The sequence below is a fragment of the Limanda limanda genome, chromosome 3 (genome assembly GCF_963576545.1).
Source record: "Limanda limanda chromosome 3, fLimLim1.1, whole genome shotgun sequence".
Classification (NCBI taxonomy): Eukaryota; Metazoa; Chordata; class Actinopteri; order Pleuronectiformes; family Pleuronectidae; genus Limanda; species Limanda limanda.
In genome coordinates, this window is record NC_083638.1 from 16015599 (window position 1) to 16033992 (window position 18394).

General features: G+C 46.2%; 1 protein-coding gene across 1 annotated transcript in view; it reads right to left on the reverse strand.

Moving 5' to 3' along the window:
- LOC132998721 (RNA polymerase II elongation factor ELL2-like) overlaps window positions 1–16180 on the reverse strand; it is a 29772-nt gene extending 13592 nt beyond the window's left edge. Inside the window, exons 1-2 of the mRNA XM_061068467.1 lie at window positions 16055–16180; window positions 15590–15637 (exon numbers count right to left, since the gene is read on the reverse strand). Coding sequence (XP_060924450.1) covers window positions 15590–15637; window positions 16055–16180 — 174 coding nt within the window. The remainder of the gene's footprint in view (window positions 1–15589; window positions 15638–16054) is intronic.
- Window positions 16181–18394: the final 2214 nt, after the last annotated feature.

The window sequence follows — 18394 nt, forward strand, 5'->3', positions numbered from 1 at the left end:
AACCCATCTAAAAACACCTACAGTACCTTGCAATGATACAGAAAAAATGGAATGGGTTCCCATCCTTCCACCATGTTGTGTGGAAAGTTGTTTCGTAGCTTTTCCATGCTGACAAACAAATAAACCAACCATCCAACCAACAAACAGTCAGCTCCTTGGCTGTAAAAAGTATTGACGACAACTCTATGCATGATAATAACTATCCACAGCTCTGAACACCCAAAGTGAAAGAACACAACATCCTATAAAGAGACAGGACTTAGGTGAGGGAGAAAGTAGAATTTCCTAAATGAACAGATTCAGCGTCCACCTGGCAAACGCTGCTCACGTGGATTACTTGGAATAACCCAGACAGATGGTTCTGAGCTCTGTTGCTGGAGTTGAATTCCACTTCCAGTGAAAACCAACTTTCACTTTAAGTGTGATTAGCATTTCCTGGGATGTGCAGCAATAGAGCAGCAGAAAGGAAAGGTTGTCAATGTCAGGACATATTGCTTTAAAAAGAAACGTTGAACGGTTGCTTGAACTTTAAGTCATGAAAAGTAACTGGTCTTGTTTAAACAAACCTCAGATTTCTCAAGCTTTTTGTTAGCATTTGTTTCTGTCTGGGCTGAAAAGCCTGAATTCACACATATCTTCCTGAGGCTGGTGGGAAGAGCGGCAGACGTAATGGACATCTAAGTGGAAATGAAATGCCTTTAATGTGCAAGAATGTAAGTGTTATTCTCATTAATGGAATACGGTAAGAAGAGTTTGCCGCTCAGTCAGAGAGAAGATCATCAGAGATGATTTCCTCCAATCTTCCTGCAGAGTGGCAGCAATTAATAATTTACTGTCGTGGTGTTATTGGATTGTGCCGTGTGCCGTTACAGGAGTCCAGCTGTTAGAAATGCACAAACATGCAGAGCGTTCAGCAGCACTAGATGGCATCCAGCCAGTGAACAAGGTTCGAATGAACTTTAACGGGCAGATTTCTTGACCCCCCGCTGTGAAAATTACGACGAGCACTCTTGATTCCCAGCCAGCGGGGCTGAAGCACTAAAGCCTCGTGCAGCCTCCTGAGAGGCACACACGACAATTCAAAGCCAGAGAGCCTCTCTTACAAAAGGACTTGGCACTTAAAGAACTCAACTGACCATGAATAATTAAATATTTATTGTCTTCCTTTCAGGGTAAATATTCAGGATATCTGCGGGTTCCTTCTGCTGTTTGCGATCGTCAAAGGGAACAGAAATACAACTTAAGCAACAATACAAGCAGAGATAAAGTTCACAAGGTAAACTCTTGTGAAAAAAACTCTTATTAGCAAGGGTCAATCCGTGAGAACCAAATGTTGTTAAGATTTCCCTACAGTCTCCAGTGACTTATGTCCTTAGTAATGCTCAGTGACCCCCAGAGGCCAAAAGGCAAAGAAGCGAACCGAGAGAATCCTGAACCTGACAATTGATTCAACATACAACTCATTCTTTGAATCCAAACTGTGGCCCCCTTTTACAGAGTAGCTTCACACACTCACCTCCAGACGATTCACTTTTATCCCTGAGCCTCCGTCTCACTCTCCACATTCCACATCCTCATCCTATTTAATACAGCTGAGACGGTCCAATAATTCCTCCTGTGTCTCAACAAAAAGCAAATATCAAGCCCTGCATGACTGTCTCCCCTCTTGTCTCCATCAATCTCTCCTGAAGGCGTTACTCCAGGCGGAGGTCCATCTGTTCTCTGCGTTTTCAAACTTCACAACACTTTTTGTCTCAACAGTTTTAGCTTTTTACTCGAATCCTTTTAAGATTTACCTCTTAGATTATTTGAATATGATTTGGAGCAAAGGAAAAAAACAGGATGAAGTGAAGTGCACCAAATCAAACAGATGGAACAATGGACAAGAAAAAATTAAATTTCAAACATTAGTGGTTTTAAATGCTGGTGTGACAAAGACATTATGAAGGTGGGATATGTCTCTCTCTTAGAGGTGCAACAACAAAGCTTAAAGGAGACAGATGTCAATTAAGTATGTTATTATGCTCAATTGAATTCATTTGGAATATGGAAAAAAGGACGAAGGTAAAAGACTGTTCGTAATATTTTAAAAGTGACAAACCTACGAATCCCATAAACCATTGCTACTGAGCCCTTTCACTTCCAGTGAGCTTCTTCTTGAATTTAACTTTGTTTTTGTCATAGTGCTTGTGTCTTGTATTTGTGCATATACAGTGTTTTATACAGTGTAACCTATTTAAAGCAAAGATGACTGAGCCGATCGTAGCTAACAAGATTTTCGCAGTATGGGAAACATTTCCATGGTAACAGAAAGCTCTACCAATCAGAGACGTCACTACTACACACGAGGATTGTGGGAAGTGTAGCATTTCCTCTTGACATTGCGAATAAAACACATTTTTCTTAGAACACAGCTGATATCATTCCGACTTGGGTCCTCTAAAGGAGCATAAGAAATCATTTCTTTTTAAAGACTAAATTGGATGGTAACAACATTATGAAAATCTATATTCAGAAACTAAATTGGTGAATAAATGAAAGCGACGTTGTGTGTCTCCTGTACAAAGCCTCCAGCAGCTGGAGGGCCCACACAAGGGAGACAGCGATGGTAGTGCTGCTTTATATTCACGATTGAATATTAATTTTCACAATCAAATTACTCTTTTTCGCAACATTTCTGCTATAAATGAATTCCAAATATTCATTGAGAACCCTAATCAGCAAACATGCATTCCCTCAGGGCCTCCAACAATTATGTTCATGATCCTACTCTATTAATCATGTTAGAAAATTAATGTGGAGACATTTCACACAGCCTGGAAAACACAGCAGCACTTTTATGTTTAGTAAGATGTTGACTGCAGTTCCCTAGTTATTTTTTTTGAATGGCAACTCATTGAGAAAAACATAAATACTAATATGTGCTCACATGTGTTAACTTATCATTCTGCAACTGTACCTGCATGTGTAAATGTGATGTATTTTTCACAACCCTCTTTTTTCCCCCAGTCATATTTCAAACAGAAATGTTTCTATTGATTGAATTTTCAGTCTATCCTACACAGTATCATCCACTACTTTATTATGCCAGTGTTGCCAAACTGTGCCAAGACTTGAAACATTTCTGACACAAGTTAGAAATCTATTTTAATAGATAAACTCCTGCCGACCTCCCCAAAAACCCAAATTTACAACAACTGGTTGATGCTTGTTCATGAAGGCTGTGTGATAACAGGACACATTCAAATTTCGAAATTTTCTCATTGACTCCCCTTAACACTTCTCTAGTTACCTCTAGCAAAGATGTTATATATTCACACCTGTATGTTGTCTTTTGTTGGTTGGTCTTTTGTTGGTTGGTCTTGTGTTTGTTTGATCGTAGCATAATCTGATATCTATGAGTGTGTGTAATTTGGTGCACTGTGGCAGGACAAGGAAAGGCAGAGACGCAGGTACTGCTTACTGTTGTTTAATCAGTAGTCAGGAAGAACAGGCACATGTTCCCCATACGGGAAGTATATATAGCTACAGACTTTACATTTCCCATCGACCCACTGGGTGAGAGGACACACCCATGAGTGCACGCCACACAGCCCCCCCCCGAACACCCAGAGGGAAAAATACAAAATGGGACAAAAGTCAGTACCTCTCAGGGGGTTTAACGAGGCGACCATAACGGCTACGCCGATCCCCGTCCGCAAACGCAGGGGTGAAACAAGCAGAAGGGACATCATTTACAACAGACACAGGATCAGGAGGCACAACTGGAGAAAACAACACAGGGGTCTTAGAAGGGGGGCGACCACGACGGGGAACCCGGGCCGGTAGCACCTCTTCGCCGGCCAACAGATGAGCTGGCTTAAGTCTGTCTAACGAAACACGCTCCCTGCGCCCGCCCATGTCCAGAATGAAACTTTTAGAACCCGCCTCTAACACCCTAAACGGGCCGTCATACGGGGGCTGGAGGGGAAACCGGTGAGCATCGTGACGCACGAAAACAAACCGAGCGGTCGCGAGATCCGTTGGCACGAAAGACCGAGGAGAAAAATGATGCACGGGCACCGGTGCACAAGCGGACTGTGACGCAGGACGCGGAAAGGGGGCCGAGCTGTGAGGCAGAAACTCCCCTGGGATGCGGAGCGGCTGACCGAGCACCAACTCTGCAGGCGAGGCATCCAGGTCAGCCTTAGGAGCCGAGCGCAACCCGAGCATCACCCACGGCAACCGATCCAACCAGTTTGCATCTGAGAGCGCAGCCCGCAATGACGCCTTAAGCGACCGGTGAAAACGTTCACACAAACCGTTAGCCTGGGGGTGGTAGGCAGTGGTACGGTGAACCTGTGTGCCCAAAGACTTTGCTAGCGCCGACCAGAGCTCCGAAATGAACTGCGGGCCTCTGTCAGAGGTGATATCAGACGGTGCACCAAAACGTGAGACCCAAGCTGAAAGAAAAGCGCGTGCCACGTCCGCAGATGTCGTGGAAGACAGAGGAACCGCCTCTGGCCACCTAGTGGTCCGATCTACCATGGTAAGGAGATGTGTAAAACCCTGGGAAGGGGGAAGAGGCCCCACAAGGTCGATATGCACATGATCAAAACGCCTGGCTGGAATCAAAAATGGCTCGAGGGGCGCCCTAGTGTGCTGGTGAACTTTAGCTCGCTGACACGCCACACATGTGGCCGCCCACTCCTTGACCTCTTTGCGAAGGCCAGGCCACACAAACTTCGAAGACACCAACTTCACCGACGCCCGGACACCCGGATGAGAAAGAGAGTGCACCATATCAAAGACCCGACGGCGCCAAGCAACCGGCACCACCGGGCGGGGGCGGCCCGTGGAGACGTCGCAAAGGAGGGCAGGCCCACCATCTTGCACAACTGCCTCCTCCAGCTCCAGACCGGTACTCGCAGCTCTCAGTCCAACGATACCCGGGTCCCCAGGTTGATCGGCAGCCAGAGCGGAAAAATCAACCCCAAGATGCACAGGGCACACCAACACCCGCGACAGGCAGTCTGCAACCGGGTTCGCTTTACCCGCCACATGTTGGATGTCCGTTGTGAATTCGGAGATCGCCGCTAGATGGCGCTGCTGGCGAGCAGACCATGGCTCTGTCACCTTTGCCATAGCAAACGTCAATGGTTTGTGGTCAACATAGGCTGTGAAAGGGCGGCCTTCCAGCAGGAAACGGAAATGACGCGTAGCCAGGTACAACGCTAACAGTTCCCGGTCAAACACACTGTATTTTCGCTCACTGTCTCGCAAACCGCGGCTAAAAAATGCAAGGGGCTGCCACGCACCCGCAACCCGCTGTTCAACAACTGCACCAACAGCCACATCTGAAGCATCGGTCGTGAGGGCGATGGGCGCCCGAGACGCGGGGTGCGCCAGAAGCGCCGCGTTAGCCAGGGCAGCCTTAGCCCCCTCAAAAGCCTGGATCCTCACAGGGGTCCAATCAACCTGGTCCTTGGCTTTCTTAAGCTTCAAAGCACCATACAATGGTTGCAGGAGTTGGGCCGCACGCGGCAAGAAACGATTGTAAAAGTTTACCATGCCCAAAAACTCCTGTAGCGACCTGACCGAGACCGGACGGGGAAAATCCGCAACTGCATGCACCTTCGAGGGCAAAGGAACCGCACCCTGCGACGAAATGCGATGGCCCAAAAAGTCTATGACAGACAGCCCAAACTGGCACTTGGCTGTGTTGACAATGAGACCATGCCCATCAAGGCGCTGGAAAACCTGCCTAAGGTGCGACAAATGTTCATCAGCCGACGGGCTGGCCACCAAGATGTCGTCCAAATAGACGAAAACAAACGCGAGGTCACGTAGCACCGAGTCCATCAATCGCTGAAACGTCTGCGCTGCGCCTTTAAGGCCGAACGGCATCCGCAGGAACTCGAAAAGCCCAAACGGCGTAATGACAGCAGTCTTGGGCACGTCCTCTGCCCGCACAGGCACCTGATGATAACCTCGCACCAAATCGATTTTAGAAAAAATTGTCATGCCCGCCAGACGAATCGAAAAATCCTGAACATGCGGAATTGGGTAACGGTCATGGGCCGTAATGTTATTTAAACGGCGGAAGTCGCCGCACGGCCGCCAAGAACCATCCGCCTTGGGCACCATGTGGAGCGGTGAAGCCCACGGGCTGTTGGACCGCCTAACGATCCCCAAACGCTCCATGGTAGCAAACTCCTCCTTCGCGGTGGCTAACTTCACGGTGTCGAGGCGACGCGAACGTGCGAAAACGGGCGTACCCGCAGTGGGAATGAAATGTTCCACGCCGTGTTTAGTAACCGCGGCAGAAAATGCGGGCGTTGTCAGCGAAGGAAATTCCGCCAGTAAGCGCTGGAAGACATCCTTTGACGCCGCAAAATTAGCGTGTGTTAACGGCCCGGGTCCCCCTGACTGACACGGAAAAGACGCAAAAGACACAGCATCAATGAGCCTGCGATTAGTTACATCCACTAACAACCCATTAGTGCACAGAAAATCTGCTCCGATAATAGGAACCGTAATGGAGGCTACAACAAAATCACACAGAAATTTGCGTCCATTGAAACACACAGTCACAGACTTGGTACCAAACGTCTCTATAGCCGAGCCGTTAGCCGCTGTCAGACGCGGACCACTGCCACGGGCCGAGAGGTCCGTAGCTGCAGGAGGGAGAAGGCTCTTCTGCGAGCCGGAGTCCACCAAGAACTGATTACCTGATATGGAGTCATGAACGAACAGCAGCTCCTCTTGATCACCAGCGCCCACGGCTGCTACCGAGCGCCGGCTCTTCCGTTTCCCGGTGCCTGGAACGCGCACGGAGGAACGCAGCGGCGCGCCTTGCTGCCGAAGCGCTGATGGAAGAAACACAGCTGGCCGCGCTGTGTGCGGGTGGAGACTGCAGCCGTCACTGCCGGAACCTCGTTCTCCAACGTCGACTGCGAGGACTCCACGGCCACACTCTGCACGGAGACGTTCCTCGAAGTCAGCAGGATCCGGTCCGCCTCCTCAGCTAATCCACGGAAGTCGCCGGCCGCCAAACAGGAAGAGTTGGCGAGGGCTGCGCGCACCTGCAGCGGGAGCTGGCGCAGAAAGATGTGCGGGAACAGGAAACCCTCATCCTCGGAGCCCAGCAACGACAGCATCTCGTCCATCAGGTCCACTGCCGAACCATCACCCAAACCGGGAAGCGACAGTAGCTTGTCCGCTCTCTCCGCGGCTGACAAGCTGTAGCGCCGGAGGAGAAGCTGCTTGATGGCGGTGTACTTTCCCCGCAGCGGCGGGGCTCGCAGGAGCTGCATCACGCGCCGGGTGGATTGCTGGTCCAAAGCCGCGACCACCAAAAAATACCTGGAGTCGTCTGCCGTTACTCCTCGCAGATGGAAGAGAGCCTCGATGTGCTGAAACCACGGCGCGGGGTCGTTCTGCCAAAACTCCGGGAGCTTAACGTGCTCCGCGGAGCTGTTCGATCCTGGAAGCTGCTGCGCCATGGTCGTCGTGGAGACACGGTCCACGGGAGCCGGGGAAGAAAAAACGTCTTCCCCCGATGAGGAAGGGACACTATCCTCCTTCACCTCGAACATGTTCAAAAAAACGGGGTCACCAATGTGGCAGGACAAGGAAAGGCAGAGACGCAGGTACTGCTTACTGTTGTTTAATCAGTAGTCAGGAAGAACAGGCACATGTTCCCCATACGGGAAGTATATATAGCTACAGACTTTACATTTCCCATCGACCCACTGGGTGAGAGGACACACCCATGAGTGCACGCCACAGCACCTTGATTAAATGTAGGTTTTTAGGTCAACTGTTCGGCCTTGGCGGAGGTATATGCACAACAAGTGTCATTATTTTTTACTGTTTTTATGGACACACAAGACTGTTGAGGCAACCTTCCAAAATAATCTGATGATTTTCACCGATCTATAGACTGAATTCACCTCTGACCTGTTTAGGATTAAAAATGTTCACCTGAATAATACATGCCAAGTAACACAGAAAGGTAAGCCATTTTTAGACGTGACCTAAGATCCAGAGAATTGGCTACGGAGTTTCCCCAGAGTTTTCCTTCCACACATGCACAACACAGATTCTCTGCACCGACGTGTTCACAACAGAAACAAATCCTCCGCATTATTTAGGTGAGAGGTGGAGCGCTGTGGAGATCACGTGAACACACAGCGCCCTCAGCTCTTATCACCAACTCTCTTTGTCAGTGTCTACTACTTGTGTGTCACCGCTTTTTCACCGGGAGATATTTGTTTTGTTTCTGTTGAGAAAAGCGTCATCAGCCATCCAGCAGGGTATCCCCCACTGTGCTCGCTGGAGAAAATACACAGTGTCTGCGCCTGCGGAATAGAGTGCATGTCTGAGAGCAGCTTTACTGTCAAATTTCAGCAGTTAAAGTTTTGACACAATGAAGGTCGAGCCTGTAGGTGTGTGTGTGTGGCGACACTTTCTTAATGAGCCACAGTTCACTCTCAGCTGTCATAAATGTCTCCCCATGTTGAAGCAGCAGGACGGGAAAGGCTCATTTTCTTGGCTTTATCAAACTATAAAGTCGATTGAACAAAAGCTGTGAGAGACTCCTGTCAGTGCATGGGGCTTATGTTTCCTGCAAGCTTTTGGTTGAATGTGGGGTTTGGGTGTAGATCTCATGCAGCCTATTGTCTCCACATCCTCTGCAGCCTGAGTAATGGCCTTCTGAAAACAGGCCGTCTTTTGTTCTGGCCTCCTCGGCTCCAGAGTGGGATGCCGTGGCACTGCTTCCCCTCTCTGGTTGATGGGAGGAGAGGGAGGAGGTGCAGGAGGAGGTGGTGGACGGAGTGAAACCTGTCGCCACCACCGCTGTCTGCTATCAGCAGGGGGCAAATCAGTCTGTGCCGGGTGTAAATGCAAACTGTGTGTGTGTGTGTGTGTGTCTGCGTTAATCCAGCGTGAGCAGAGAGAGACTCAGCTCCAGCTCCTCTCACCGGGGCGAAATCAGCATTACTGCCACTCATAAGACCGAGAAACAAGAAAGGCCAAAGTCTATCAGCCAAACATCTCCACCAGTGGCTGAAAGACCCACAGACAACGACAGTCACAAACACACATACATGCTCAGACAGCCAGCCTCCACCCTCATCCTCCCCACACTTCAGTAAACACTGCTTCTCATCATCTCATCACAAACAAAAGAGCCCAATCGTTCCCAGGGCCACAAGTTGACACATGCCATTTAAGACTAGTCCCCTCCACAATGGAAGACAGTGATACACAACACAATGTGTGTCTGTGTCTGCGGCCCAATGGAAGAGAGAAGGATGAGGGGCAGCAGACACAGAAGAACATACAAAGACAGAAACTAGACGAATATTGATGCTTAATAAAGCTGACTGATCTAAATGCCTTTCACAGGTATATTGGTGTATATGCTGTCCGAGACATGACAAAATTAAAACATGATTAGGTAATTAGGGAAAAGTTCATCAATATCTATGAATTATTCTGTGAGAAATCAATGAAAAATTTGGAGGAACTGAAACAAAATCCTGGATACTCCCAAGATATGGATCCACAACAAACTTTTATGAATTCTTTCCTGACCAACACCACTAACTAACACATAGACAAACAAATGCAGATGAATACACAACCTCCGTAGTGCAGGGCAGAGAGCGAATAACTCCACCAAGGCTAAAGCCTTATCGTATCATGCAAGAAAGTGAAGCCAAATCGCTGGATCCTCTCCAAAATTGAATGGTTTCCTCTTGGGTCATGCCCGGAATTTAATGGAATCCGTCTAGACATTGTTTTGAATAATCCTGCTAACAAACACAAGAAAGGTGCTTTGTACCAAATATATCTACTAGCAGGTCACATTCCCTAAAATCCTATGTTCTCTCTAAAAATCTGTGTCGCCCTCGGATCCAAATCCCAGTGTTGGACGTGCTCCAGTGTTTAATGCATAAGTCTGTTTATAATCCAACAGTCAATCAGTCAACACTTGGAGCCATGCGGTGTCTTCTCTTTCTTGCCTCTTCCCACATGCTGGAAGTGAGTGATTAATGTGGCTGCCTTGAGTGGGAGACAGCGCATGTAATCAAGCCCCAGCCTATAATCACCTTCTATCTTCCTTTTCATTTGCAATTTCACAGAGGGACATAGCTGCCACCAGAGCTGTGAGCTCCACTACTCAGGGAGAGAGGCTGGGTATGAGGGAGGATGATAGGAAGGGGTGCTGTGCCAGAAGAGTCCCCAGAGGTTTCCCGACTGCAGTGCCGACAAAGACACATCCCTGGCAGTTGCCTGAGGGCCAAACTGTCGACTATCCACAAATTGTGGGTCACTGTGCCCGACAACCGCCCCTCCTCCAACCCCGTCCCCACAGAACGCTATGTTTCTAGACATGCAGGCAGGGCCAAACCATAACGTGTGTGTGTGTGTGTGTGTACCTTTTATGCCTCATTAGTTTATGGTGTGGATTTTCACATGAGGGAATTAGAAGGGACACGTTCCTCAGTGAGCCAAGATGTGCTCCACATCTCAAGCTGCTTAATTGGACAGAGAGAGCATTTTTCTCCAGAGCTGCTGCTGGATCTCAGAGGGCCACTTGTCTTCATCACGTTTGCTAAACAAATATGTAATCCTGTCGCCACACGAGATTTTCATTCTTGGGTTTTTAGCAGACATAGCAAGATAGTGGTAAACTGGGATTATGGCGTTTAAAACATTATAATCCCTCAACAGTTTCCTCTTTGTTGGCACACACACTCGTAAACAAGATCTGCCAAAAAACAGCAAACGTTTATAACAAGTGACACACACACAACATATTCAATCCACTGAAAAGACTACTGGAATGCCGTGAAAGCTCTTATGGAATGTCAACGTTTGCATGTGCTTACTTCAATTGCAATACTTTTTTCACGTGTTGCAATGACCCTTGAACTCTGCAGCCCATGGAAGTCACATTCACTGGTGGATACTGCTCCTGGAAACCTGAAGACAATATGTGCTATGTACATTCCATAGGATTCACACACATCAAGAGTCCATTTTAAGTCCATGTTTTGTTTGGGAACAAATATGGAACGGTTGCGACTCAAGCCGTTTTCATGCCTTTCACACATTGTATTCTCTTTCGGATATCATCCAGAGATCTTACTGGGGGGCTGGCCGGAGAAACTCCAGAGAGAGTCTGAAACCTCTCGCTTGGACATTTGCGTTCTCACATACAGCCCCTCCAGAGAATGTAGGGAGATTAGGGATGGGGGAAAAAATCGATTCAGTTACAAATCGCGATTCTTGTGAATGACGATTTTAAATCGATATGCAGCCTCCCAAATCGATTTTTTAAAAATTTAAAAAAAAATTTAAACATATTTATTGGTTTATACGGGGGGTTATATGGGGGGGGGGCAACATCACCCCAGAGCATGTTGACCAGCTCTTGTTTTTGCACAAGAATCTAAACATACCCAAGCACTAGCTTTGTATCGCCTACATGCAAACAACAATAGCCTACTTTCAAAGTTTATATTTTAAGTGAACTTTTATTTATTCTATTTAATTTACCTTTAATTTATTGTTTAAAAGTAGCCTAAGTGGCATACATTTCTTAATCTGTCAGTTTGTGTGCAGTTTACAGGGGCTATACAATAAAAGGGCACATTTTTATTTATTTTCTCTATTGGCTGCCCGGCAGTCATTAAGTTAATGTTAATATTTGAAATAAAACTTGTAAAGCTCTAAGTGAATTTGACTGTGTTGTATTTGAAGGTATGATTCAACATTTTTCCATGGTCCAGTATTTAAAAAAAATAATAATAACCAAAAGAAATCCCAGGAAATCGTAATATCGAATCGCAATACTTACAGAATCGCAATACATATCGTATCGCCACCTAAGTATCGTGATAGTATCGTATCGGGAGGTCCCTGCCGATTCCCATCCCTAAGGGAGATTATCCGGAATTCGGTGCATGTCTGAAAGCAGTTCTGTCGTCTACAAAACACTAAATGATCAGGACCTTAAGTGTAGTTCTGAAATTGTAGCTAGTGGTGTGTTAGAACTAGAGGGTGAAATAGCATTTAGCCACTATGCTGCCCGCTGCTGGAACCAGCTCCCAGTGGAGTCAACCATAACCTGATTTAATGGGAAGTTATAAACTACTCCATTTAGTTCACTAGTTCACTTGACCAATTCATCTTACTCTTTAATTAGACATTAAAGTTTTTTCAATTTGTGCTTTTATACAATGTTTTACCCTTTCAAATGTTTTCATGCTTTATATTTCTCTAAAGCCCATTGAATGGCCTCTCTGTATGGTAATTAGCTATAAAAATAAATTTGCCTTGCATTGCTTGATGCAGTCAAAGTTACTTTTGTCCAGGTTTAAAAACATCAGATAAAAGTCTAGACTTCAACCTGTGGTCACGGTTAAACAGCTACTTGTTTACGCTGGAAGATGTTTGCAGTCTTCTCCGTCTTAAGTCTCGACTCAATTAGTTCCACAGCAGGAAAGTTTCTATCATGTTGGGCACAAACGAACCCTGGGGGGAGGCCACAACACATCTGGACCGACTGTAATGTGTCGGGCTGCAAAACTCAATTCATTTCGGGGTTATCTAAGCGGGGTGACAACACACAAGGCTGCATTCCCCCACTTATTGTTATTCAAATCAGAGGAGACGGCACACAATAAGAGAGCGAGAGGGCTCCTGGGATCTCAGCACAGACACGCAGACACGCACAAGAAAAAAACGAACTCAGACACACGGATACTTGTGCAAGTGGCAAAACTTCCCTCATTCCCTTGCTCTTTTATACACAGAAGTAAACACACCACACACACACACACACACACAGACAGGGTCCTTAGGGGGATCCTCTCGGCTGCTTTAACACTGCTACACAATAGGCAGTGAGGGCAGGACAGGAAAAGGGAGGTGGGACATGAATAAATCATGCCTTTAGGCCACACAGGACACAGCATAAACACACACACCCAAATAACACAACAACACGACGGCATCAAACAAATCAAAAGAAAAGTATGCCAGTCGTAACCCACACACACCACTTTGACACACAAGGTGTTGTTTCTCTCTCTTTCTCACACGCACACACAAACACAGAGGGAGAAAAAGTTGGACTCCAACGTGCCAATAGGATGGGGAAAGTCAGCTGGCCAGAGTTCATACACTCCGTCTCTCTCTGTGTCAAAGCTACAGACGCACAGAAAGACACACACATTCATGCTGGTCTGAGTCAGGCAGACAGGGGAAAGGTAATGCACACTGAAGTCGTCATGTCTCACACTGTAATCAGCAGCATTATGGCTCCTGTAATTACCTCTAAACATTCATTTGGCTAATAACTTGAGCTCTGTGTGCCATATACGGGAGAGGTTTGGGAACAGTAGAGGTCCGAAGACAAACTGTGACGCTGTCAAAACTCAGGTTACCTCCATGCTACTACGTTTTCAAACTGAAACGATCCCTGTTCACACAAACCATTTGGCTCCATATCAGTTTTAATCCCTGTTCGTGCTAACATGCTTGAAAACAGATATCACGTGACCACTCACACACACACACTGAACACGTGTGTTGCTGTTAGCAAAGACAACTGGGGCAGCAGGCCGAGGCTAATGCCGGTTGTTTTCTTCCAGACGGAGATCACGTGATAAGAGCCTGAAGAATTTCACGAAGAGGGTCTACGTCATATTTCCCAACAATCTCAGTTTCTGCCCGTCGACTCCAGAGTCCACAGTTTTAAACAGGGACAGCAGCAGTTCCAAACTTATCCGTTTCAGCGGCTCTGAAACTCAGGAGTACTGTGGACGCCAGGTGTATCCATAGCAGAGTTGATGTGTTCTCAAACAAAAACATAGTACTGTAGTATGGATGGAGCCTCAGACACAGGCCTCTCTTTTCAATACATTCAGTCTCACTAGCACTTGATGAAAAAACTAACTTACAATCAAAGGTGACGCAAAAATCCGTTAATGCTTTCTTTTGATTTTGAAAAGCTGGCTCTCAAAAAGAGAGAGAGAGCAAAGTCAACAAACTGCCTCTTAAGGCGAGTAGATCCATGTGTGACCGTTCAGAAACACGTTATTTGGCAGCGACAGCAGTTTCTCCAGTCGGGTTCACTGACTCCAGTCAGCGTGCTGCGTTTTATGGAACAACTACTCTTCAGCACAAACTCAGTGCCTCAGCTTAGTGAGTGAGCTGTGGAGCCTCGGATTGGATTTGCAGGTTGTCTTCTAATTTAATGCCACACATATTCCTGTGGAGGTGGACAAGCCCTGACTGACAGCTTGTGTCAGGTCACTTTACGCAAACTTACTGGACTAATAAAAAAAGCCACCACCACCTAATTATAATCATAATGATAACAACAACAACAACAAGGAGGAAGTAGAAATGAATATGACCGCCCTCAGTCCTTCAAGGAAGAAATGACGAGTGCTTCGGGGAATTATTAAAGTGCAACACTCTTTCAGTTCAAACTAAATTACCTGAGCACTATTAATACAGGAGTAGAGATCTCTTTGCACTGTTAACCACACAAGCCTCCTCACAAACTTCACCACCACTCAGCTCATCTTGTCGTGACAGGAAGGGGGTTGCAACTCTTTCTAGCCAGCCCCATGCAATTAGCATTGACTGAAAGGTAGAGTATTCCCCGGGGACACAGCTGCTCCACACTTCAGTCCAAACACGAATAGTTCAGATTGTGTTGTGCACATCATTGTACTGTGATGTCATGCGGTTGCATCAATTACAGTAACTACTCACACGCACAGACATATTTTGCACACATTTAATCTGTGTTCCTGATGTCTCCCTATTTGACTTATGATTACTCCTCTCCACACTGTTGACTCCGGCTCAGTCACTCTGTGTGTGTATGTGTCCCTCCCTCCCTCCCTCCCTCCCTTTTCCCAGCGTCACTCACTGACCTAACAAAGCCTCTCCACAGTCTCCAGCCTGACCCAATAACCTGCATGCCTCCTATCTGCTGGAGACGAGCAGCTATAAGCTCTCATCTGAGCCGCGGCGAGGGGCAGCAGTGCGGTGGCACATGTGAGTCAACAGCAGCTTTGTGTGATGAACAAAAGCGCCTTTGCAGTTGCTGAATTTGTGAAATTATTTTGGCACAAACCTTTATTTTAGAAATGCATGCACTTAAGATTGCCATGTTGGCCTCTTATATATATATATATATATATCAAATGAGAAATAAAGCTAAACCTAACTAAACGTAAATCAGTGGCGGGTCCAGGGATGGGATCGGAGGACACTGAATTCTAAAAACAAACTTGTCACTTAAAATTAATCCTAATAAATATTATGACAAATTACGTTTTTGAAGAACACACTGTGCTAGAACAATTTTCAAAACATGTTCAATCACGCTTGACTTTAAACAAAGCTATTGAGCCGACAGAGAACAGGGAATTGACTTCAATGTGCACCTCAATGAAGTGAAGGGAATTGTGCATGGATGAAACATAATGTCAATTGTGGCCGCCGATTTAGAAATAGAATAGATCTGCCACTGGCATACATAATAATAATAATATCCAAAAATGAAACTTACCCCTTGGTTTCCTTTGAAACAAATGGATGGTTGATTTGGCAAAGTTCCCTGAGAGGAAGAAGCAGAAAAAACAAACAATTATCATGTAATGTGATAAAGTGTGATTTGAACTCATAGAACAGGTCATGCCAGTGAGGTGTTTAATGGTCCCAGCTCATTACTAACAAGTGGATCAGTCAGACTTCATGGGGAAGGCTTCCCAGCAGACAGCTGAGTGTTTCCCGACAGGCACCGGGCTCAGACCTGGTGTGTGTCCCTCACACACACTCACGTAGCCTCACACGTTCAGCAGGTTAACACACAAACACACAAGTGAACTAGTCGGAGCTTCTCTAGTTCAACTAGTCGCCACACACGAAGACAGCTGACCAGAGAGTGAAACAGCGATGGAGGAGCAAAGAAGCCCCACTTGTCAAAGTTGTCTCCTGATGACTCCACGTCCTCACACTGAACACACACAGGTACCTTGAGGTTCTGGTGAGCCTCCAGAGCTCGGAGAGCCGTGTCCGTCAGCTTGACGTGGAGCAGCGTCCTGCCGGAGCCGCCCCGGCTGCAGAGCCCGTAGAGCTGCTCCTGCCTGAGAGAAGCCATCTCCGGCTGTTCCGAGCCTCGACTCAGAGCTGCTTCCACCCGCCGCTGCCCTGACGTCACGCTGCGAGGGCGGGGCCACGGCGACAACACCACCAGTGACCTGTGTGTGTGTGTGTGTTTGTGTGTGTGCGTGTGTGTGTTTGTTTGTGTGTGTGTGTGTGACTGTATTTATACATGCTGGGATAAACTCTCATCAGTTGAACAAACTATAAAATGATTTCCTATGGGTTTTTTTCACTCACATGTTCATATTTGTTTTATTTATTTGGATCAGAGTTTCTCAAAATTACAAGATAGAACATTCCCTGGGGACCTTTTCATTTGTCCCTTGGAAAAATCTCCTTGACATGTACATGCACTGAACTGTGGAGAACCTGTGTGTGTATATGTGTGAACACAAAAGTCCCAGTGGCTGCCTCCTGACTCTCTCTGGCCAGCCACCTTGTAAAAAGTGCACAGAATGTGCTGAAGGGGCCGTGTGAGAACACAGCAGGAGATCTGATGGGGCGTGTTGATGACGTCTTCTAGCTTGCGACAGACACAAACATGAATAAAATAGAAAGCAAACAAAAACACAACCTGTGACATCCTGTCTGTGCCTGCTGCTCCACCCTTTGCATGAATCTCTGGTGGATTTGTTGCTGTTGTGAACGCTACTGAGCGGAGAATCTCCTGCTGTGTTCTTCATGTGTGAACGGAAACCTCTGGAGAAGGTGGGGGCCCAACTCTCTGAAGTTCCTCCGGAATTCATGTCTGAAAACCGCCTAGGAACATATTGGACATATTTTAAAAATATCTTCACCATGTCAACACAGAATACCTATGACCATTTTGATGTATGAATCTGAAAACTTTTCACAGACACCCTAGCACAAACCCCAATTTGAGAAAAACTGATTTGGTTCATCGGATTAGTTGTTTCTGGTGGAGTTGCTCTCAGACATGCAATGAACTCCAGAGCTTTATATAAAATAATCCAGAGGGGCTGGATGAGAGAACACAAGTCAGGTGCCTCGGACATAATAATAGAATGTCTGGAAAATGTCAGAGTGAGCTAATGTGAGGAAATGTTGCAATTAATTGGGCATGTGGAAGACATTTCTAACAAGTGACAAACACAAAACTAAAATAAACAAGATTATCTCAGGATGACAACTGATGCTTGTCACCTGCTCTGCCACTCCCCAAAGACACTTTCAGCATTATTACCGGCCCACAACTGTCTTTGTTCATCTAATCAACTATTTTAACGAAGCCCTGTGAGTCAACTGTTCGCTATCGGCCCGCCAGTAAAACACAGACACACAAAGTCCGAGAGGGTAAAAACAGTGATGCATTCAGCAGCCATGGAGCCTGGGATTTCCCACGGTGGAGACCAAAACAAAGCTAAAAGCTGAAAGTATTTTGAACTTAAATTTGCCAGATGGAGAGAGATGTGAGTGGGAGTGCTTGCTCAATGTGTTAAGAGCCTAATGTTAGCAAACACAATCTCTATGACCCTATCACATGTGTCAGTGTTGGTTTAATAGCTTGTTCCTCTGGTCCCATTCGACCAAAATCACTGAATAGTGATTTACATAAGAAAACATAGAACCCGATATCCAGGCCATGCACAGTATTTATAAATTATAAATTACAAGCTAGCTTAGGGATGTTATTGAGACCAACACATTTCAGAGCTTTAACGTAAAACCATTCATTGAAATTCCAATTACAAAACAGTATCTCATTCTTCAGCCATTTCAGCCTGTTATATTAACTTATACACATCATGTAGCATTTTCTGTGACAAAGACTGGTCTTTTTGTGATGAAGGGTGGAAAAATCTCCAAACCTTGAAAAAGGTTATATCGCAGCTCTGATGCATGTCACCAAAAACATGGTGAAGAAGTGTGTCACCAGACAGCCTCCGTTGTGACCTTAACCTGGCAATCAACAAGGTCAGGCAGGAGGAAACCAGTTGATCAACATTTCTTGATGAATAGCAGTGCATGTTAAATGTGTCACCCATAATCCATGTGTCAGTGTCCCTGTTAAATGATACAACCATCACATAACCTGGCAATGAAACAGGACTGTAGGGAAGAAAACCTTTAACAATCTGTGAAGGAGACCTGATAATTAGGTTAAAGTCTTAGTAACAGGAATACTTTGCTGATGTAAATGTTGTTTGAACACATTGTAGATAAGCTCAATCAGCTAATTTGTTTATCA